The sequence below is a fragment of the Sphaerodactylus townsendi genome, linkage group LG11 (genome assembly GCF_021028975.2).
Source record: "Sphaerodactylus townsendi isolate TG3544 linkage group LG11, MPM_Stown_v2.3, whole genome shotgun sequence".
NCBI classification, from domain to species: domain Eukaryota; kingdom Metazoa; phylum Chordata; class Lepidosauria; order Squamata; family Sphaerodactylidae; genus Sphaerodactylus; species Sphaerodactylus townsendi.
The window spans coordinates 78,379,728-78,402,209 of record NC_059435.1 but is presented as its reverse complement, the minus strand read 5'-3'; the positions used below and the strand labels follow the sequence as shown (position 1 = coordinate 78,402,209).

At 57.1% G+C, this 22,482-nt stretch overlaps 2 protein-coding genes across 2 annotated transcripts; both read left to right on the top strand.

Moving 5' to 3' along the window:
* The first annotated feature begins 4,426 nt into the window (after positions 1 to 4,426).
* Positions 4,427 to 14,791, top strand: LOC125441094 (zinc finger protein OZF-like). The gene is made up of 7 exons (XM_048511418.1): positions 4,427 to 4,548; positions 6,781 to 7,022; positions 7,496 to 7,608; positions 9,490 to 9,597; positions 10,803 to 10,907; positions 11,633 to 11,749; positions 12,988 to 14,791. Exons 3-7 carry the CDS (start codon positions 7,575 to 7,577, stop codon positions 14,280 to 14,282), a joined length of 1,659 nt encoding a protein of 552 aa, XP_048367375.1. The 5' UTR covers positions 4,427 to 4,548; positions 6,781 to 7,022; positions 7,496 to 7,574; the 3' UTR covers positions 14,283 to 14,791.
* A 5,929-nt stretch (positions 14,792 to 20,720) lies between these two features.
* On the top strand, positions 20,721 to 22,259 carry LOC125441079 (succinate--CoA ligase [ADP-forming] subunit beta, mitochondrial-like). The gene is made up of 2 exons (XM_048511392.1): positions 20,721 to 21,819; positions 21,925 to 22,259. The coding sequence occupies exons 1-2, from the start codon at positions 20,785 to 20,787 to the stop codon at positions 22,015 to 22,017; spliced, it is 1,128 nt and encodes a 375-aa protein (XP_048367349.1). The 5' UTR covers positions 20,721 to 20,784; the 3' UTR covers positions 22,018 to 22,259.
* Positions 22,260 to 22,482: the final 223 nt, after the last annotated feature.

Genomic DNA, 22,482 nt, shown 5'->3' with positions numbered 1-22,482 from the left:
CACATGCCTTTTGAACCTGTGGGGTGGGGGGCGCCAGATGCGAGACAGGTCTCCGTGCCCAGCCTCTCCAATGGGGCGGCACCCCGGCTGGCGGCCGGTGGCTCCTCCCTTGCCAGGGTGCCACTCGCTGATTGCATGGTCTTATTTTATATTTCATCTTACTTCACCTATTTTATATTTTAGCTTTTTGCCTCTTTGTTTGTAAAAATTTGGAATTTGGCCCTTTATGAATTATTTTATTCCTAGTTGTGGTGGGTTTTCCGGGCTGTGTGGCCGTGGTCAGAGGGTGAAACCAGTATTTTATTACTGATTGTTAACTGTAAATAAAGATTCATTCATTCATTCAATTATGTGTGTGTGTTGGGGGGGGAGGTCTTTCAAAAAAGGATTGGACTCTATAGCATTTAATCTCAGTTTCTTTAGTACAGACGTAGCTCCCCCTCACTGGCTCCCTTTTCCTTAGTGGTATGTTCCTGATTCTCCTTCAGAAGGTTCATGTCAGCTGACAGCCTGCTCCACTGGACTGCTGGGCGGGGGGGGGGGGACCCATCTATGGAGCGGCCACTGGGCAATGGAAAGATTGCTTAAGGATGGTCAAGAGACAGCAGAGAAGCTGGACTTTTTTGCATCATTTTCCTTGCAGACAACCTGGGGCATCCGTCCAAACTGAATCTGAGAAAGCTGGCTTTAGAAAAGCGGAGGTGAATTGATGAGAGGAGAGATGAAATTCTAGGACAGTGATGGCGAACCTTTTTGAGACCGAGTGCCCAAATTGCAACCCAAACCCTACTTATTTATTGCAAAGTGCCAACCCGGCAATTTAACCTGAATGCTGAGGTTTTGGTTTAGAAAAAACCAGTTGGCTCCCTCTTCCTCCGCCCCACCCGCTTGAGCAGGGCCCAGCCTGCTCTAGCCTCCAGCAAGTCCCGCGCACACCGCTCTGTGCCTGTCTAGCATCTCTGCCTCCTCTGTGCTCCCCCCGCTTGGGCAGCAGCCACCTGGAGCACAGGCACCAGGCCCACTAGCTGAGTCCTCCCTGCTCACCCCAGTCCTCACACATCATGCTCAGTGGCCCAGGCCAGCCTAGATGTGTGTGTAGGTGTGTGTGTGCATTTTTCTTGCCCACCACACACTTGATCTAGACTCTGTGTGTGCGTGCTCCACAGAGAGGGTTCTTCCGGAAGTGTCACCACCTTCTTGCACCCGATGTAAGCTATAGAGTTCGCCATAACTGTTCTAGGACTACTAAGCAAGCTGAAAACCAGAAAGTCTCCAAGTCCAGATGCCCAGGATGCCGTAAGGAGCCCAGATATGAAGCCGTAAGGGAACCCGTCAGGAACCCGGTCTGCTAACCTGTCTGTTTGTGCACCTTGTCATTAAAACCTGCCTCTGTGCCAAATAACTGGGAAGCAGCGCAGTGGCCGGCAAATGTGCAGATGACAGGAAATTATTCAGGAGGATGAAGACCACCAAGGCAGACGGTGAGATCTCTACACTGGATGAGTGCGCTGACAGTGTGGCAAATGATGCGCGGTGTTGATAAGCAACTGATGCTAATAGGAGGCCAAGAGGGAAAGCGGGAACTTGGGGTCGGAGCGAACAGCCCAATGTAAATATTGATGTGTCGTAACTGTGAAAAAGGCAACGTCCAAATTGAATGATAGTAGAAGAGACAGAAAATAAAATGGCTGCTATTTGGCTGCCCCTGCATAGATCTGTCCTCTGGAGCACTGTGTGATGCCAATCCCCTCACCTGAGAAAGAAAACAGCAGAGCTGGGAAAAGAACAGGAGAGGTCAGCCAAGAGGATTGCGGGACAGCTGGAGAGTCTGGGGTTTCATTGTCTGGAAAAAAGATGGACCCCTCCCCATAATCACCTGCGGGACTTTGCTGCTAGTGGACGTTGCGATGGCTGTGAGCAGAGGTCGCTTTAAGTGATGGCTGGCTTGGTTGAAGTGGGCAATCTGTCCGGTGCTAGCCCTAATGGCAGGTTCGTCACACCACAGCCGCCTGCATTAAAATGAATCCTGGTCATTGCTTCGCTGGGGAGGGTTCTCCTGAGGGCAGAGTGCTGCTGCATCTGGGGCTCAAGCAGCAGAGGGCGAAATCAGAGCACCGGCTCTTCTTCAGTGGGCCCCTGGGTGACCGTGGTCTCTGTGGCTGCATGTGGCTTCTCTCTGGAGCAAGCTTGTTTTCTGCTGCTCCAGGACCAGGAGTCATGTGTTCAAGGTGAAGGAAAAGAGATTCCACCTCAACATTGGGGTGCTGTCCCTAGAGGGTTTTTTGGTGGACGTTTCCTTTTTTTATCTATCTATCTATCTATCTATCTATCTATCTATCTATCTATCTATCTATCTATCTATCTATCTATCTATCTATCTATCTATCTATCTATCTATCTATCTATCTATCTATCTATCTATCTATCTATCTATTTATATACCGCCCTCCCCCAAAGGCTCAGGGCGGTGTCCATCAGTGATAAAACAATTTAAAACATATCATGATACATAAATTACATAAAATAATACATAAAATACTAAAACTGCAGATGGCTTCAACCCCTCCCTCCCCCCCTTGTGTACCCAAGGGAGGCCAGATGTTGTTTATGGCGGAGTTGACATCATCCCGGCTGGCCAAATGTCTAGTGGAACAGGTCCATTTTGCAGGCCATGCGGAAACTTTGTAAGTCCCGGAGGGCCCTGATCTCACCTGGAAGCCTGTTCCACCAGGTAGGGGCCAGGGCCGTAAAAGCCCTGGCCCTTGTAGAGGCCAGCTGGATTGCCTTGGGGCCAGGGATCACCAGTAGGTCCGCCTCCGATGAGCGGAGGGGCCTAGAAGGGTGATATAGGGAGAGACGGTCCCTCAGATAAGCAGGGCCCAGGCCGCAAATGGCTTTTTTAAGGGCAAACACATCAGCATTAGTAGTTCTATATATTTTTTTTTAAGCCAGTTATGCTGCATGGACTATTTGGCAATTCACACTTTGCTGGTGGGACAGGATTCTGCCAAGTCACAGCGGACTCACAGCCCCCCCCCCCCCCCCCCCGGGTTTGCCAGGCAAGAGAGCCCGCTGTGGCCTGTCCGCATCACAACCCTGGTGTTCCCCGGGGGTCTTCCATCCAAATGGGCTGGCCCAGCTTATCTGACTGGAAGGGGCTCGCCTGGGCCATCCAAGCCAGGAAGCAACATTTACCCGAGCAGCAGCCTTTGCTGTTCTCTTCAAATTGGTGGGTGGACTTTCGGCCTGGCTCCACACTGGCGGAGTGGCAGTCCTGTGAAACTGTCGAAGGCCATATCACTGGGGTGTTGTGGGGTTTGCAGGCTGTATGGCCGTGTTCCAGTAGCATTTGCTACAGCCCACAAACCCCACAACACCCCAGTCCTGTGAAACCATTTCAGAGTTAATAGCTTCATATGCTCCTATAAAAACCTAGTAGGTTGGAGTCCAGTGAGCACTTCAGCGACCAACAATGGGGGCGCATGAGGTTTGGGGAATCGTGACTGACAAAGAGAGCTGTGCCTTCTGGAACCCACTGGAAATCTTGTGGGTTTCTGAGATGCTCCTGAACTTGAATCCAGTTTGCTGCAGACCTGCATGGCTGCCCTCGGGAACTAGATGACCCCCCCCCCCCCCAGCCTCTTCTTCGAGAGGCTGATGCGTCGTCCACCATGCCCACCCCTGATGGGTGGGGGCTCCCCACCGGGTGGGGCACTTTCAGCGGGACAGCGGAATCCGTCTTTGGCCTCTGAACTATGGCCCGTCCAAGCACACGCCAGCAGGTCCGAAGCTCAGGCGAGGGTCCGAAGATTGCAGGGTTTCAGTGACCTCTTGGTTTGCTGGGTGGGGGGCCTTTTGGCCTTGAGTCAGAGGCAGTTTCCAGCGTTGCCCACTCGGCCTGGTAGTGCAGACCCCCTCCCGTGCCACAGAGACCCCCGCATTGAGGTGCCACCTTGCAAACTAGTGGACGACCAGCCATGAGCACATGGCTGTTCAGGGTCACTGGGGAAGCCCGGGAGGAGGGGGCACGGATCCCCTTTGGCGTGGGGTGCTGTGAGCATAAGGGGGGGGGCAGAGACTCCGCGTGTGGGCGGGATCCGGTAGTTACTGCTGCCCCCCCCCCGCCTCCAGGCCAGTGCCCGGGGCGTCGGCGGTCTTTTCCGGGGGGAGGCGCAGGAGGGGCCCGCAGAGGCCGCCCGGGGGTGGGGGGGCAGGGAGGTCTCGCCCCGGACAGAAAGGCCGCCCCGTCCCGGGCAAGTGCGGCTACGGTCCAGCGGGGCGGAGGGAGCTCCACGTGCCCCCGCCCCCCCCGCCCCGGCTCCGGCAAGAGGCAGCCGCGGGAGAGGGGCCGGGAAGCGCTCGTGGACCGCGGAGCCTGCGCGAGCCGCCCTGTCGCGGGTGGGCGGGGCTTCCTTTCGCCCCTCCCACCTGGAGGGCGGGGCCTCCCGGGCCTGCTGGGAGCTGTAGTCCCTGGGCCGGCCACGACAAAGGGGAGCGCGATCCGGCCTGGCGGAGCCCCTTCCCCGCGGGAGAGCCGGCGGCCCGGAGGTAGGCAGGCAGGCAGGCAGGCAGGCAGGCAGGCAGGCGCCCCGTCCCCGGCCGCGACCCCCACCCCCACCCCCCGCCCTGGCCGGTGCGCCCCCTCCCTCCCCCCCTCGCCGCCCATTGGTTCCGCGGGGGGAGGGGGTGTCGGCCAGTTCCCTCCGTCCATCTATTCCCCCCCCCCTCCACGGTGGGGCGGCGGCGCCCCGAGGGGACCGTTGCCTGGCTGGCTCTGCTCCCGGGGGCGCCGTCCAGGGTGCTGCCAGCGGATGCCAGCGGCGGGGCGGGAGGGAAGGCGACCCCCTCTTCGGGGGCTGAGCCGGAACCCTGTTGGCGAGCGGGGGGTGGGGGCTGGGGGCTGGCCGACCTTCCTCCCTTCCCTCCCTCCCCCCCTCCCCCGCTGGTTGCCTTCTTCTCAGCCAGCGCCGGGGCAAAGCGGTCTTCCTGCAGACAGCTGTGGCAGAGCGGGGGGGGGGGGCATCGCCACGGGCTAGAGGGTGGCGGGGGGGGGCACTCCCGGGAAGAGTCCACTGGACTGACCTCCATGGACCCAGCAGGCTCCATGCCCCCCTGTGAACTGAGGGGCTGCCAGGCGGCGGGGGGGGGGGGGTCTCTCTTCCCCCCACAGATGAGTTGGAGCTCCGTGTTTCCGAAGTCTCCTGACAGTCGGTGCCCCAAGACTCCTAGTTGGGGCTGCTCAGATCCAAGCAGCGGCATGCCACTAAAGGGGACACGGGGTATCTCATGTCCCCAGGTGCACTGCATTTGATCATTGCGGGGGGGGGATGCCCAGGGTCCCCGCGGCTCAGGGGGTCACCGCGGGCACAGGCCAGCTCCTGCACTCCCCGGCCTCCCTGCTGACAGGGAGGACAGCTTTGACCACGGTGCCCGCCTGAGCCACCCACTGCACCCACCTGAGCCGCAGGGCAGCGCCTGCCCAAGAGCCGGCCTCCCAGTCAGCAGGGAGTTTTGCTTGCTGTTCTTGGTGGGTGTTAACTAACCCTTGAAAGGTTGTCCCTTAGAGGGGGACAGGGAGGGACCGGCTCCTCTTGGCAGTAAAGGAGGATTTTGACCCCGTGGGAGAGGAGGCCTGTCTGCTGAGAAAATGGACCAAAAAGTACACAAAGGGGATACTTTCCTTGCGCTTGCCAAAATTTACTTCCTTATCTGCTTCTCAGACTCTGGGAAATGGCGTGCTCCATTGCCCCTGTTCCTTCCATGCAGGAGGGAGGGCCGGCCAGCCCGACCTAGCTCAGAAATAACCTTGGACAGAAAACAATAGAAGGAAAACTGAAGACAGCTACATAAGCACAATGTATTCTTAGCTATATGGGTGGCTCTAGGGCGGTTCTCTGAATATACGGACTTGAGATAAACTGTCATTCAGTAGCTACACTTCGGTTATTCTTGGGTTTGTCTGCTGGGCCCACTTTTTAGGCCTTCTCCTCCGGCAGCAAAGGGCAGGGCTCACAGCAATGGATTCAAATTGCAGCAAGAAATGTTTCCACCTGGATATTAAGGAGAAAATGTCCAGTAAGAGCCGTGCCACAGTTGCGCAGTCAGCTGCCTAGGGAGGGGGTCAGCTCCCCCTCACTGGCAGTCTTCAAGCACTTGGCTCTAGGCTGATCCTGCATGGAGCAAAGGGTTGGACTGGATGGCCTCTGTGGACCCTTCCAACCCTTTGGTGCTGTGTTCTGTGAGAGGCTTCGACCTCGCCCAGACCCTTGGAACTGGTGCAGGGCAGAATGGAACCAGAGGTCATCTAGGCTGCCTGGAGCATGAAGGGCACCGACATTCATGGGGTTGCTCCAACCCCGTGGTGGCGAACCTTTGGCACTCCTGATGTTATGGACTACAATTCCCATCAGCCCCTGCCAGCATGGCCAATTGGCCATGCTGGCAGGGGCTGATGGGAATTGTAGTCCATAACATCTGGAGTACCAAAGGTTCGCCACCACTGCACCACTCTCCTGTATCACAAAAGGGGAGGTACCACCCACTGGGGACTGGGGTCACCTGCTGAGGATGTGTTGCAGGGTCAAGGGAAGACGGCCCCCGTAGGAATTATCCTCCCCAGCCGGACCCTGCCTCCCGGTGGCTCAGGCGAGCAAAAGCGGCCAGTCAGGATTCCTGAGATAAGGCAGGAGGGAGCCTGGGAGGCGTCGATGGCCGCGCCGCTGGATCTCGCTGCAAGGAGGGGCGTGGTGGATTCATTGCTTCTTCTTGGCCTCCTTGCAGGCATGAAGTCCCACCGCATGGCGGTGCTTTCCCGGCCTTCCACGAGCCCCGCGTGAGGGGGCCTGTGATGTCCACAAGACGGCCCATGCTGCGGTTGCTCATGGCCACTGGGAGAGTGTGCCAGAACGTCCAGCCCCACAACCTGTCCATGTTCCCAAGGAGGCGGTTCCGTGCTTTCTTCCTGGAGGGCCAGGAGGAGCACGGGCCCAGGCGGCAAGCAGCGCTTCAGCCCAACATGCCTGGTGAGTCCTTGGCTGCTCGCAGGTCATCCGGGGGCTAGTCTGGTGTGGCCCCAAGCAGGGAGCTCCCTCCCCCGTCAGGGATATGTTTGGGTCTTCCTCTGCATGGCTCTCGATCTGCTCTCTCTGGTTACCTGGAGCAAACTTTTGAAACCCATTAACTGGGATGGGAGTCGGTCGAGGAGCAAAGTGCAGTGAAGGAGCATTCCCTGCAATTCCGGGAGAGTGCTGAGGCTGCCGTGCATGAACCACCAGTGCGGGTCGCAGGTGGGTGGGCGGGAGGGCTCTGGCTCAGCAGCTGAGTGTCTCCTTTGGACGTAAGAGATCTGGGGGCTGAGTCCTGGCACCTCCTCTCTGGCTAGTCTTTCAGACTCACTGGTTGGTGCTGTGGGCCCTGATGGAAGGCCCGGGGCCGGGATGACTGGGTTGCAGAGCAAGACGAGAGGGTCTCATTCTGTGTGGTCTCCCCTGGACAGGCGGTGCTGACATGAAGCCCCAGTAGTGGTCAAGGAGGAGCGTGTGGAAGGGCCCCCTGGCCAGGACTCTGCAGAAGAGATGGAGGACAGGATCCCCGAAGCCTCCAGCCCAGGTGGGTGGTAGATGGACACCCTGCAGAAGGAGCCAGCTCAGGGGGGCAGTTCCTGTGAGTGGCTGTTTCAATACGTGTCAGATGCGTGTGACATGGGATGGTCACTGGAGCTGAGGTTATTTATTTATTTATTTAGTGGATTTCTAGCTCACCCTCCAAATACACCCCACAGCGATTTACACGGTCTAAAAATACATACTGCATTATAAAAAAATATATCCTATGCCCGTGATGGCGAACCTTTGGCACTCCAGATGTTATGGACTACAATTCCCATCAGCCCTGCCAGCATGGCCAATTGGCCATGCTGGCAGGGGCTGATGGGAATTGTAGTCCATAACATCTGGAGTGCCAAAGGTTCACCACCACTGTCTATGCCATATTAAAAACTCCTAAAACCATACCTAAACGCCATTGCCCAGTACTCAAGAACCCACCCCCTCCCTAACCTTTTGCCCGCCAGGTGCAGCCGGGCAAGTTCCAAGAATGCCGGCAGTCTGCAGGTGGGTGGCATCAGTCAGTCAGTCGCCTGAGCAAAACTGACGGTCTTCACCATGTGCCGAAAGGTGTGTGTTCTGGGTGCTGTCAGGCCTCTGATAGGAGGGCATTCCCTAAGGGAGGGGGCTATCGCAGAGAAAGCCCTCTTCCCAGCCCCCGCCCCCTTCACCTCAGAGGGAAAAGGGGCCACCAGCAGCCCCCCTCCCCCCACCCGACCTCAGCACCCAGGCCAGTCTGTATGGCCGAAGGGGGGTTCCTGCAAATAGTCTGGTCTCAGGCCACTTAGGGCTTTTCTTGTACTTCCTGAATATGGGTGGGGAGGGGGACAGGTTGGTCCATCTCTGAGGTGAACCAAAAAATGTTAATCTTGGCCCTGCACAAGCACCCAGAGGTGGCAAGGGAGGCAGCCCAGAAGAGCCCGGGTGGGCAGGCCCTCCTGTTCCCTCCCCGCCACGCAGACGGGGGCAGCTGATCTGATGAAGGGAGCGTTGACTCCCAAGACCTGGTGCCCTGGAGGTCTGGTTGGGCTGTGAGGGGCTCCTGAGCTCAAAGCCGTAAGTCTCAAGGAAGTGGGAGGGGCCACTCGAGAGGGTCTTGCCCTCCCCCTCCTCCGGAGCAAAGGGGTCGGTGCCACCCCTGCTCTCTCCTTGGCCCCGTCCCCTCCAGGACTCCTCTCCACCCTGAGGGAGCAGAAGCGGCACTTTCCTTTTTCCCAGACAGTGTCCAGGAAGTGTGGGGAGGGGTCATTTCCTCTCTGTTTGCTCCCTTCTCGTCCCTCCTGCCTTCCCCCCCCCTCGGGCTGTGGAGTGGATGAAGGGGGCTGCAGCCCCCCTCTCTGACTCTGTCCCTTCATGCAGGACTTGAGCGCAGGGGGGAGGCGGATCCACTCCCTTCTACGCAGTGGCAGGGTGGCCCCGATCCCCCAGTCGACCCTCGGCTGTTGATTCTCTGGCAGACCCCCTTGGCTGTTAGGCCCGCATGGAGTGTGAAACACCCCACCCCCTGCAAATATTGCACCCTCTTTGCACTTGAGGCCTGCAGGGTGCTCTCCCCCTTCGTGCAGTTGGGCTTGGCAACGGTGGGGAAGGAGGCTCACAGCCCCAGCAGGTGCTCACACGCGGCAGGCGGGGTGGGGTGGGGGTGCATATTAGGGTGCGTCGGCCTCTCCCTCCTGAGCAGTGGGGGTGATGGTGCAGCTCTTGCAGATGCAGCAATGCATGCAGGGGAGGGGGGACTAGTAGCCAGTTGGAGGCAGGAGACTGTTGCCGATATCCCAGTTGAATGGAGGGGTGGTTTTCATCCCATAATCTGGGGTGGGACATATCACTGGGGTGGCTGTCAAGTGTGACAGGTTCTGCTGCCGGTTGTGTCTTCCTGCCACAGGCTGGGCTGCCCCAGAGGTTGCTGTGAAAGAGGAGCCAGAGGAAGAGGTGTGCATCAGACCCCCACAAGGCCCCACGGGGATGCCGGCCCCACTGCCCCCTGGAACTGGTGAGCTGTGCGGGTGACTCCCGTGCCCTTGCCTTGTGCTGAGCCAGGCCCTGCTTGGTCTTCCCGGGTCTGCCTGGCGGCCTCCAAGTGGCAACGGCTCTGCAGGGCCTCAGGTGGGAGCAAACGGGGGGGGGAGGGGCTTCCTCAGTCTTCTCAGCTGTGCTGCCTGCTCCCCCCATCCCCTGGGTGTCCCATCCCAGTTAGTCCTGTGGTGAAATTCCTTCGTTTCCTCAACTTTGGGCAATCCTTTATGCCAGTGGTGGTGAAACCTTTGGCACTCCAGATGTTATGGACTACAATTCCGATCAGCCCCTGCCAGCATGGCCAGGGGCTGATGGGAATTGTAGTCCATAACATCTGGAGTGCCAAAGGTTTCACCACCACGGCAGTTTATGCCATCAAGAAGGGCCCCTGATCACCTTCCCAAGGGGGACTTTTCATCTCTCACCCAAAGCTACTAATTCAGGGGAAGATGGACAAATGAGGAATCTCTTGTTTGTTTGACTTCATAGCCCCCGGCGCCCCCTCTTCCCTGCAAGGCAGGCTCAGGGCTTACAGCAATAAAACTGATACTAAAATCCACAGTTGCAATGCAATGTCCCAGTGCCTTAATAACTAATAATCAATCGGGGGGGGGGGGGGGGATGAACTAATAATGCCAATATCAAACCCGTTACCAGGCACAACAAAAGAAAGGAAAGGGAGAAGAGAGGCCCGCCAGATGGACACAATCCCGTTGTTGCCCTACGCAGTGGTGGCGAGCCTTTGGCACTCCAGATGTTATGGACTACAATTCCCATCAGCCCCTGCCAGCATGGCCAATTGGGGCTAATGGGAATTGTAGTCCATAACATCTGGAGTGCCAAAGGCTCGCCACCACAGCCCTACAGGCCCGGCGGAGCAGCTCCGTCTCACAGGCCCTGCAGAACCGAAGTAGGGTCCTTTCTCCAGGGCCAGGACCGAAAAAGCGCTGGCCGCGGCTGATGCCAACTAGCCCGCTTTTGGGCCAGGGGCCACCAGTGGGTTGTTTCTTGCTGGGAAAAGGGTCCTTCGCAGGAGAGTCAGTCCCGCAGATTCAAAGGTCCCAGTCCCTTTAGGGTGTGAAAGTTCCTTCTGAGGAGCTGGCTGCAGCTGTGAATGGCTGCCCATGATGGGACTGAGCAGTCTGGGGCTGATGTGGGGCTGGGATTCGTGGTCTGTTTCAGGCATCAAGGAGGAGATGAGGATAAAGGCCGAGCCGGTGGACGATGCATATCGTGGCCCTCCGTGGGGTGACAGCGAGGGAGAGTCTGGCGAGGACACAGATGCCTGTGAGTCATCCCGCCTGCTCGTCTTCTACCACAGGATCTCCGGAATACTCCGAGGGCCGCCTCCTGGGCACAGGGCAGCAGCCGCCACACGGTTCTTGTGGGCACGCCCCTTGAGCTCCCCGGGAGCACTGCTGGGGCTTTGGCTCCGGCCTTCAGGGCTAATTTGCAAGCACTGCCGATAGGCCGAGCTTTGTGGTCTGGGAAGAGAGAGAGAGAGAGAGAGAGACACTCCGGGGAAGCATCGGTGTCACCCCCTTTCCAAGGTCACTCTGAATACCTCAAGGCCGGTCAGAAGGGCCAGTGTTCTGGATAACTAGACCCAAGAGGTCACAAGCATGTGGCTTCCCCTGGGCAAGCAACCACCAGCATTGTGCTGCAGGGCTCTAAGCCATGGCCCCTTGAGGGAGCTGTAGGTGCCACCCTGAGTCACTGGCTGCCTCTGCCAGGACACACCTGGAGCTGGGCCGCACCTGGGAGGCTTGGCTTCGTGCCACTTCTCTGCACGGGCTGCACTTGGTCTAGGGCAGGGGTCTGCAACCTGCGGCTCTCCAGATGTCCAATTGGCCATGCTGGCAGGGGCTGATGGGAATTGTAGCCCATGAACATCTGGAGAGCCGCAGGTTGCAGACCCCTGGTCTAGGGAAGCAGCAGGAGTCCACCTGAGCCTCCCCCAACCTTGGACTTCCCCCTGACCACCTGTCCCACTTTTCCCTCCCCCCACACAGCCGACGTCAGACCTGATGTGATTGTGAAGATGGAGCCGGAGGAGGAAGAGGAGGAGGAGGGGGGCCCCCTCAGAAGTCCGCCTGGCCAGGCAACAGCTCCCAGCGTCCTTCAAGAGGGTAAGCCTTGTTGCTGGCACAGTGGAGTACCGGGTTCAAGTTTGACGTACTGAGCAAAAGCTTCCAGGTGGGAGGTGTGGGGGAGGGCCTGGGGTTTCTTGACCACCCCTGATGAGAGGGCTGAGCGAACCCTTCCTCCGACTCCAGGGAGCGCCTCTCTGTCTGGGGGAGGCTCCTTCATCTGGACTCTGGAAGAAGGCCTCAGGGCTCAGGAGGCAAGCCGGGGGTGGGGGTGCCCGTTCTCGTTCTGCGGGGATGTTGGAAGTTCTCTGAGGCTGCAGGCGCAGTTAGGGGTGTGCTGGGAAGTACCTTCAGAAACCGTGGTCTGTTTTATCACTCCAGTTCTTGTGACTTCTTGGGCTGAGATCAGGTGGAAGGTTCATGAATAAGCTGTCTGTTTTCTACTTTTGACCACTTTGGATCAGCTGTCAAGAGAAATGACCTTGAAATGAGTAACTGAAGTTTGACTTTTGTTTATTTTCTGGTTATGCGCCAGCTGCGGGGGAGGGGTTCTGGTATTCTGAAAATTGTTTGAAATGGGATAGTTGTGAACCGCAGCCCACCGAGGACGTTGGGTCATGTGGTGGCCGGAAGCGTCTTCTTAGAGCTGGTGAAGCACCTCTTCCCTTCCTGGCCTGGCTCATGGCCCCCCTCCTGTCTCCAGTGTGATGTAGCAGTTCAGAGCAGCACATTCTGCTCTGGAGAACCCAGTTTATTTATTTAATTTATGTATTTATTAGATTTCTATACCGCCCGATCCCCAAAGGGCTCCGGGCGGTGTACAACATAAAATCCATACAATATTGAATAGAGGAGCAAATCATACGACACAGTAAACAATAACATAAGCTCCATCCAATTAATAATCAATAAAACTTTCTAAAACTTCATATAAAACAGCGGTTAATAATTAAATAAATAAGAGGCATCCAGAAAAACTCACATTTAAAACCTTCCCCAAAAAGGAGGAACGGCAGGCCCCTCAATATGAGGGTTCGAGTCCCCTCTCCTCCACATGAGTGGCAAACCCTCACCTGGTATACCAGATTTGTTTCCCTGCTCTTCCAAATTCAGCCTGCTTGGCCTAGTCACAGTCCTCTCAGAACTCTCTCAGTTCCACCTACCTCAGGAGGTGTCTGTCGTGGGGAAGGGGAAACAAGGCAATTGAAAGACACTTTGAGACTCCTTAAAGGTGAGAAAAGTGAACCAACCCTGTTCCTTCATCTCTGCTCCCTCAGGTGGCCACACAGAGCTGAGCCAGCCCTCACCAGAAGCGGCAAGTGAGCGAACAGACGGGATTCGGGTGATGGCTTCTTCCTTCCAGAGCTCCCGCAGGCTGACGGTACCTGGAGGACCCCCCACTGGTGGGGAGAAGCTCTGCCCTCCAGCCCAGGCCGCCTCTGAGCCAGCTAAGCGGCCCAAGAGCCACACGGCTGCCGAGAGGCCCTTTGCTTGCAGTGTCTGTGCGAAGCGGTTCCAGCACCGGGGGAATCTGATCACTCACTTGCGGGTGCACACGGGGGAGAAGCCCTTTCCCTGTGCGGAGTGTGGGAAGAGCTTCAGCCAGAAGGGGGACCTGATGCGCCACACGCGCATCCACACGGGGGAAAAGCCCTTCGAGTGTGGCGTCTGCGGCAAGAGCTTCTGCTCCAAGCAGACCTTTGTTCTCCACCAGCGCATCCACACGGGCGAGAAGCCGTATTCCTGCGAGGAGTGCGGCAAGGCCTTCAACCGCAAGGCCAACTTCATCACCCACCAGAAGATCCACCGGGGCGAGCGGCCTTTCGTCTGCGGGGAGTGCGGCAAGGGCTTCTGCGCCAAGAAGACCTTCATCCTCCACCAGAAGATCCACGTGGGGGACCGGCCCTTCGGCTGCACCGAGTGCGGCAAGAGCTTCAGCCGCAACGGCGACCTCACCCGGCACCAGCGCATCCATACCGGGGAGCGGCCCTTCGCCTGCGCCGACTGTGGGAAGTGCTTCAGCCACAATGGGGAGCTGATCAAGCACCAGCGCATCCACACGGGCGAGAAGCCCTTCGCCTGCCTGGAGTGCGGGAAGAGCTTCAACCGCAAGGGCACCCTCATCACCCACCAGCGCATCCACACCGGTGAGCGGCCCTTCGTGTGCGGGGAGTGCGGCAAGACCTTCAACCTGAAGACCACCCTGATGAAGCACCGGCGCATCCACACCGGCGAGCGCCCCTTCACCTGCCTCGAGTGCGGCAAGAGCTTCAAGTACAAGGGCAACCTCCGGACGCACCACCTCACCCACACGGTGGAGAGGGTGTACCCCTGCACCGAATGCGGCGTCATCTTCAGCCAGAGGAAGGAGCTGAAGGCCCACCAGGCCGCCCACGCCGGGAGCTGCCTGCTGCCCTGCTACGGGGACGAGGGCGAGGACGGGGACCCCTTCCTGCAGGTGCACCCGCTGCTGCTCTCCTGCACCCCTCTGCAGGTGCCCCTCGAAACCCTGTCCAAACTCAAGCAGGAGGCCGGCTACCAGCGGATGGAGCTGGAGGGCCCCGATCCATAGTGGGGGGGCGGGGGGGGGCGGTTTGTAATCTGCACCAGCGGGGCCAGGCTGGCGTGCTTCACAAAACCACAAGTGTGCGTACGCATGACGGAGACCGAGGAGAGGGTTCTTTCTTGGAGGATGCCAGAGCCGGGTCTGTGCCGCAGGCTGGTCTTGCGGTCTCCTGGCCAGCGGTGGATTGTGGCCCCGTGCTTCAGAGGAGGCCACTGTGGACTTGGCCATTCGTGCACTGTTTTAGTTTCAGCCGCTGTCACAAGCAAGAGTTTTACTGCGGTCACATTTTGGGCACTTTCCAGACTTGGGGATTGTTTAGCAACCCATGCGCTTGGCCAGCGAGGAGGAGGAGGAGGAGGAGGAGGCTGTGCTGTGGGGGAGGGGCCTGTGTGAAGAGGCGTGGTTTTATGAGAGGGGAGAGGGTGGGGGAGGCTGATGAGTGGGATGATGCCGTCACTCTCCTAATATGAAAAAAGACTACCTTTTAATAAACGAAAGAGAACGGAGGAGTGGGCCGCTGTGGAACTCGGCAAGGCAGTTATTTGGAAGGTAAAATTGAGCAACTGCTCAGAGGACTCCAGAGAAGAGCCAGAAGCTCCGTGAGAGGCAGAGAGCCATGGGGGGTGGGGGGTGGGGGGGGTGTTTGCAACACTGGACCAAGGGAGCGGCTCCCCCCCAGTCAGCAGAATGGCAGGAGATGGTGCGTCTCCTCATACACATTTCAGGTTAGAAACAAATGGAGCTGCTGCAGGAGGAGTGGGGGCTGCCCGGCGCCCACCTTCAAAGGGGGGGGGGAGGGGCTCCGTGTCCATCCTCAGCAAGGCTAGAAGCCAGCTGAGTCCAGTCAGAACCAGCATCAGCCAGTCTGCCAAACTCGAGGCCTCCGATGACGAAAGTGGGGGGAATCCTTGGGAGAGGGACGCAAAGGAGCCCAAACGTGTTTGCGCGCAGCTGCTGGGAAAGGCACATTCAGGGTTGACTCAGCCTCTCTGTCTTACTTTGGTCTGTCAGGATTTGTGCATTCCCATTTCCCAGACTATTCTGTGTCAAGCTGGGCACGCATTTGCCTCCATGGGCCAGCCTCAGTCAGGAAGAGAGGAGCTGAAAAGAATGGAAGCAGTGAAGGAAGAAGAGTTTTGGATTTATACCCCACCCCCCTTTTCTCTCCTGTAAGGAGACTCAAGACAAGTTCCTTTCCCTTCCTCTTCCCACAACAGACACCCTGTGAGGCAGGTGGGGCTGAGAGAGCTCTGAGAGAACTGTGACTAGCCCAAGGTCACCCAGCAGGAGTGTAGCAGTGTGGAAACATATCTGGTTCACCAGATAAGCCTCTGCCAGTCTGGTGGAGGAGGGGAGAATCAAACCCGGTTTTCCAGATCAGAATCCACCTGCTTTTAACTGCTACCCCACGCTGGCCTTGTGGCTCAACAGATGGCGTCCTCTTGTGCGTTCAGCCAGGCCCATAAATCCCAGAACCTCTTAATGGCGCACACGAACCATGAACAGGATGTGACCATTAATACTCAAAGCGAGGATTGTAGGAGCAGCGGACGGGAAAAGACCAGATACTTCATAAATATATTCATACAAGCACAGTATTCATGTTGCCCCTGATTCAATTCAACACCTCCGTGTTTCAAAAGCTGCCCCCCGCCCCCCAAGCACTGGTGTCAAAACCCACTCCGGAGCAGCACCAGCCAGGCAGGGGATGAGGGGCCCGTTCTGTGCCGTTAGCACAGGTCTCTGGTGTCCGGATGCTGCTCCCCCGGGGTGGCGAGTGTGAGGCCGGTTTGTTCTCGTTCTGGCCCAGCTGGACTGATATCCCCGTCCATTTCATCCGTCCGGCCCCAGCCCCGATTCCCCCTGCCGCTTCCTCAGCTCAGGGGTAGAGGGGTTCCCCGCCATCGAGCCCCCCTTTCGTTCATCGGGCCAGGTGAGGCCACTTCAGGGGTTGGACAGGTGGGAAGGCCACATTCACAGCTCCTGGGGGGAGTGGGAGTTGGCAGGAAAGCCGCTGATTGGCACGCCGGGCAGCCCCCAGTTTGGTTCCTGGCACTGCTCCCCAAAGGCCCGGCTCTGCCTGAGGCGTCACACTCATTTGTGGCAAGGGCCGCATAGGATGGAAAAGTGACTTGGCTGGGTTGGGCCCTTTTGGGGGAGGGGGTTCCTCAGCAGGTCCCGGAATGGCCCTGGGGGTGCCTGGAGGTGGGTGGCCCCTTGAGGGGGCTTATCGGGCCAGCAAGTCCCCTGAGGCACCCCCCTGCCCTGGTCTGGCCCGGTGAGACCCCTGCCTTGACTTCTGCCGGTCAGAGCAGGAAGCAGCGGCAGGCTCAGCCAGTGGTCTGACTTGATGCCGGGTGTTCACAGGACAGGTCTTCTGCGTGGAGTTGACTTTAAAGGGAAGTCTCTCTGGGGGGTGGGGGGTTGGGGGCTGGCAGCACAAGCGCAGGAAATGCTCCCCTGTGGCTGCTCACGGTGGTGAACTTGGAGCAGCCAAACCACTGCCCTCCTTGCAGCGTGTTTCATGTGCGTTTGTCTAAGTGGGGGATGCCCTGCTCCACGCACACGCGCACCTCCCTCCTTTGCGAGGCAGGGCAACGGCCCCCTCGGCCTCCTCTCCGTCTCTCACAAACCATGCCTGCTGGTGTCTCCTATGAGTAGGCAGCAACTGTGTGCAAACGGCTAGAAAATGCCCATGAGAGAGGCCAGCTGCCTGCTCCTTTGGGGGTTGGGAGGGTCCAGATCCTTGGCTTTGGGGGGGTGTCGTGCCTAAGAGGGTGCAGAGCAGTTTTTAAAATAACTCCCCGAGGCTTTATCTTGTTCACAGCAGCTGATTCCTCACTGCTGCTGCTGAGGAAAATTCTCTGGGTCCTCCCCAGGGACACACACTGGGAGCTCCGGCCAGGAGCCTGGATGAGGCCGGGACAGTCGTGTAGCGAGATCGGCGGGCTGTTGGCTAGAAGGGTGGGCCAAGGATACTTGGAGAAAAGGCCAAAGTGGAAGAGGGAGAAGAGTCTGGATTTGTTCCCTCTCTCTCCTGTAAGGAGTCCCAAAAAGTCCTTTCTGTACAGCACAAACAGAACGTCCTGAGGACAAGGGGGAAAGGCGTTTTGGGGGAGAACTCTGCACAGTTTTTCCCCCAGCCCAACTTCAGGACGTTTTATTTCTGCCCAACCCAGGTTTTTCAGAAAATGCTAAATTAGCAATTCTTTTTCCCCAAGACGGAGTCAAGATGGTTTCTCTTGGCTGTGCGGGAACAAGGGTCGATTCCACATTTGCATTATCGACCTAAGTTCAAGCTGCGTTCAACCTCAGTGCTCCACACAACCACTGGGATCGACGTGGTTTTGTACCAGCTTCGCCCCGTGTAACGGTCAAATTTCCGACTCCAGTTGGGAACTACTACTTTTTCAGGGAACCACGCTCAAACTCAGCTCGATTCCAGTAAAGTGCGGAATCTCTGGTGCTAGGAGTCCCCCATTCAGCCAATCACAGCTGAGTGTTTCGGGCATGCGTACAGCTGGCCAATCAAAAAATGCCACCTTCGTCCCTCCATTCCTGTGGCAGTTTTTTTTATAACGTGTGTGGGGATAGACGGAACATGGCCGTAGAACAGTAGCCAATCGGAACGGAGCAGCGAAGAGGCACAGGATGATTCCGCCCTCCGAGCTGGGATCAAGCTGGTTGCAGTGGGGAACAACAATGGCTTCGACCTAGGTTAGTACCCTTCTCAGGGAACTGGGTCGAACCTATTTTATTCATGTGCGGAATCGCCCAAGGAGCGTTTTATTTTTTCCCACCCAAGTTTAAAGGTGTCACTTTTGCTTCCTTTGCAGCTGACCCCTGCCATTTCCCGCCCTCTTCAGGAGGCTCTGTGCCACTGCTGCTGCTGCCATTTGCAGAATGTCCTCGCGGAGTTTCCTTTGCTCGTAGCTCATCTCTTAACCACTACGCCACGGTGGCTCTCAGTGTAAGGCAGGTGTCAGAAACCTTCCAGATAAGACAGGTGATCGGGAGGACTTCTGGTGCAAAGGGAGAAGGCCGCCGTTATGGTGGCAGGTGGGCAGCTGCATCGGTCTGCAGTAGAAGAGTCAGATTTGTGGGCCGGAGCACCTCCAAGACCAATGAGGTTTTCAGGGCATGAACTTCCAACTCTCATTCCCTTGGGGTGTTGTGGGTTTCCCGGGCTGTATGGCCATGTTCCAGGAGCATTTTCTCCTGACGTTTTGCCTGCATCTGTGGCTGGCTGATGCAAGGAAAATGCTCCTGGAACATGGCCAGACAGCCCGGAAACCCCACAACTCCCCCGTGATTCCGGCTGTGAAACCCTTCAACAACGCATTGGACCTGGATCCCTTGACTTGATATTGGGGACCTGCTGGCATTTTCCTGAATGGATCTCTGAGGACGATCTTTGCATGAAGGAAGAAATAGGAACGGCAACGAGAGCACAAAACGTTAAGGCGGCAAATGTGCCTTCGCAGACCGTGGAAGAGACAAAACCTCTGGCGGGCCTGAGAGGCTGGGCCTTGGAGCAGTTGGGGGTGGAAGCCACTAGATGGCACTCTGGGCCTGGGTGGTGCTCCAGAACGGGGGTGTGATGGTCAGTCAGCTGGGAAGACTCACCTGCAAGGCTCACCTGGTCACAGGGAGGCAGGATGTCCCTATGGCAGGATCCAGGATAAAGGTGAAACTCTGCCCAAGCCGGCAGCCCTTTTAGTAGGCAGTGGACGAGTGGCTGTTCTTGGGCTTCCGTTCCTCACTGTCAGATGGGGATACAGGAAAGCCACCCTCGCAGGGAGAGCTGTAGTTAGGATCAATAAGAGGAGCTTACAGTGCCGCCGTTATGTTTGACCGTGGCAGTGTGCTGGAAAGCTTCTGCTCCCAGTGAGCTGACATGCAGGTTTAGCACTGGCAGGTTTGTTAAAGATGTTGTGCAGGCATTTCAGTGGAGTCTTCTTGCCACGTGTTCATTGAGGCGCTCGCATTGGCTTCGTGGGAAATGTGCGCACGGTGTCCCAAGCTGGTCTCCCGGAATGGTTTTGACTTGTAAGGCTCAGTGTCTTTCCTGCATCCAAGCCGAGCAAGGCCGGGCTGCACGCACGCCTCACATTTGCCCGGCAGGCAGGGACTAAATGCCAGTTTTCTTCTTAAGTTTGCACTTGGAGAAAAGGCTTGTTCAAAACCGATTCCTGGATGTGAGCCGGCAAAGGAGCTGGAATCAGACAGCAGCAGCCTCTTCTTGGGACAGAGTTCTGAAGGTGTCTCCTGAATGCCGGGCACAGAGAAGAACCGCTCTTCATTTTAGAAGCCTTTAAGCTTCTGTGCCCCAGGCTAGCAGGTCCAGTCCTGGCTCGTATTTGGATGGGAGACCTGACTTAACTACATTTTCTACCACACAGACCTGAAGAGCAGACACACAGGGGATCTGGGGGGAGAATGCCTTTCCTGGCTCCTGGGATCTCTGCACCATGCAGAAGGTTTACCCTCCCTGGCCCTGTTTGTAAGCAAAGTTGCGCTAGGTGGGGGACCCGTCGTTTCAGGAGCCCCAAGGCCGTGTGCCGAGAAAGCAGACAGGCCCCAAAGCTGAGCAGGCAGCTGCTGCACCTCTGGAACACGACGAGCCCACCTGTCATAACCAAAACAGCCCCAGGGAAGCAAGTCCACTGAGGGAGGAGGACTTGAATTGATTTGGGCTGTCGGAAGATGTGATGGATACCTAATGTTTTGCCCCAGGAACAGAACTGGGTGCCCTGGTACCCCCTTCAGGGGAAAGCCTCGGCCTTTCTGCCTTGTTGTTGGACCTCCAGAGGAGCTGGTTGGCCCCTGTGTAGGACGCGATCTGCCCCTGATGTTGCCTCCTCCTGGCACTGCAATTCAGGGTTGACTGCCTCTGGATGTGGAAGTTCTGTTTAGTCACCATGACCAGTAGCCACTAATGGATCCCAACCTCCACAAATCCGTCTAATCCCCTTTTAAAGCTGTCCGTGGCGTTACTACCTCTTCTAGCAGCAAAACCCACATTTTAATCACTCTCTGTAAAAAAGTATTTCTCTTTATATATCCTGAATCTGTTCCTCATCTGCTTCGGCAGCGGACGCCCTTTGGTTTACAGTCATCACGAGACCCACATCTCCTTAATCCACGGGTCACACTGACGTCTGCTTTGAGAGGTGGATGGGGGGGAGTTGAAGGCCGAGCCGGGCGTGGCGCTGATGCCGTGGAATCTTTGCCCCGGCCAATGGGAGGCAGCCGCGAGCCGTTGCAGAAGGAACTTTGGTGGCTTTTGGTCAAAGAAGGCAGTTGAGAGGCCCGTTGTGGCAAAACGAGGCAACAGAAAGCTGGCGAAGGGCACAGGCCGGGGGCTGCCATGTTTTCCAGCCGGGCCGTGGGGAGGCTGAGGGGGAGGGCCGCGGTGCTGGGCAGGGGTCCAGGGCTGCTTCCTCGCCCTCAGTGGCCAGGGCCGCGTCTGCAAGCAAGGAGCTTGTCCCTGCACGAATACTTGAGCATGAGGCTGCTGAAGGAGGCGGGCATCTCCGTCCCGGACGGGATCCTTGCAAAGACGCCGGAAGAGGCTTACAAAGCAGCCAAAAAAATTGGCTCCCAGGACCTCATTGTCAAGGCCCAGATTTTAGCTGGTGACCGGAGGAAGGGAGTCTTTGAAGGCGGCTTCAAAGGTGGGGTGAAGGTGGTCTTTTCTGCGGAGGAAGCCAGAGAAGTTTCCTCCCGCATGATCGGGAAGAAGCTCTTCACGCAGCAGACGGGGAAGAAGGGCCGCATCTGCAGCCAGGTCTTGGTGTGCAAGCGCATCTACCCCAGGAGAGAGTGCTACTTCGCCATCCTGATGGAGCCGTCCTTCCAGGGCCCGGTCCTCATCGGCAGCTCTCAGGGCGGGGTCAGCATTGAGGAGGTGGCTGCCGAGGATCCTGACGCCATCATAAAGGAGCCGGTGGACATCATGGAAGGCCTTCGAAGCGAGCAAGCCCTTCAGTTCGCTGAGAAAATTGGGTTCCCCACTCACCTGGTCCGTGAAGCCGCTGATCACATGATTAAACTGTACAACTTCTTCATTGAACACGATGCCACCATGGTAGAAATCAACCCCCTGGCAGAAGATTCGATGGGGTCCGTGGTGTGCCTGGATGCCAAGATGACCTTTGACGGCAACGCCGCCTACCGTCAGGAGGAAATCTTCCGGCTTCAGGACTGGGCCCAGGAGGACGAGAGAGACAGGAATGCAGCCAAGGCAGATCTCAGCTACGTCGGCTTGGAGGGGAGGATCGGCTGTCTGGTGAACGGGGCCGGGCTGGCCATGGCCACCATGGACATCATACAATTCCACGGGGGCCTGCCGGCCAACTTTCTGAACGTGGGGGGCGGCGCAACGGTGCAGCAAGTGACTGAGGCCCTTAAAATCATCACCTCCAAAACCACCGTGGAGGCGATCCTGGTCAACATCTTTGGAGGCCTGATGCGCCGCTTGACATTGATGATCGCCTACAGGGGATCATCATCATCATCATGGCAGGCTGAGGATCCTGGAGCTAAAGATCCCGATCAGTAGATACGCCCTTCCAGAGGTCTCCCGAGTGGGACGATGCCAAAGACTATCATATCTGCAGGAGCCGCCAAAGATCACTTCGGCTAGCTTTATGAGTTGGATGCAGCCGCCAAAACGGTCGTCAAGATCTCGGAAATAATGATCTTGGCCAAGGAAGCCCAGGTGGACGTGAAGTTTTAGTCCTTAGTTGATTAAGCAGCTCCGGGGCGGCAGCCCCCAAAGCGGGCCCACTCCACGGGGGTCTTCTGTTTTCTGAAATTCCAGTCTCTGACTGGACCCCATTTTGCTTTACTGGCCTTTGTTTTACTCTTGATATTCAAAATAGCCGCTGTATATTCATAGTTACTGTACCTTTAATACCTACTGGTAGATGCAGTTTACAGCTATACATACACATTTGTTTGCATTATTCATATTATTTCTTTTATAAAATGCACCCCTTCCAAATAAACGATTTGAAGCTTATGGTCTGCCTGTCGTCATCTCAGCAAAGGAAAATAGAGAGTTTGGAGAGAGTTTGGATTTATATTCCCCCCTTTCTCTCCTGCAGGAGACTCAAAGGGGCTGACAATCTCCTTGCCCTTCCCCCCTCACAACAAACACCCTGTGAGGTAGGTGGGGCTGAGAGAGCTCCGAGAAGCTGTG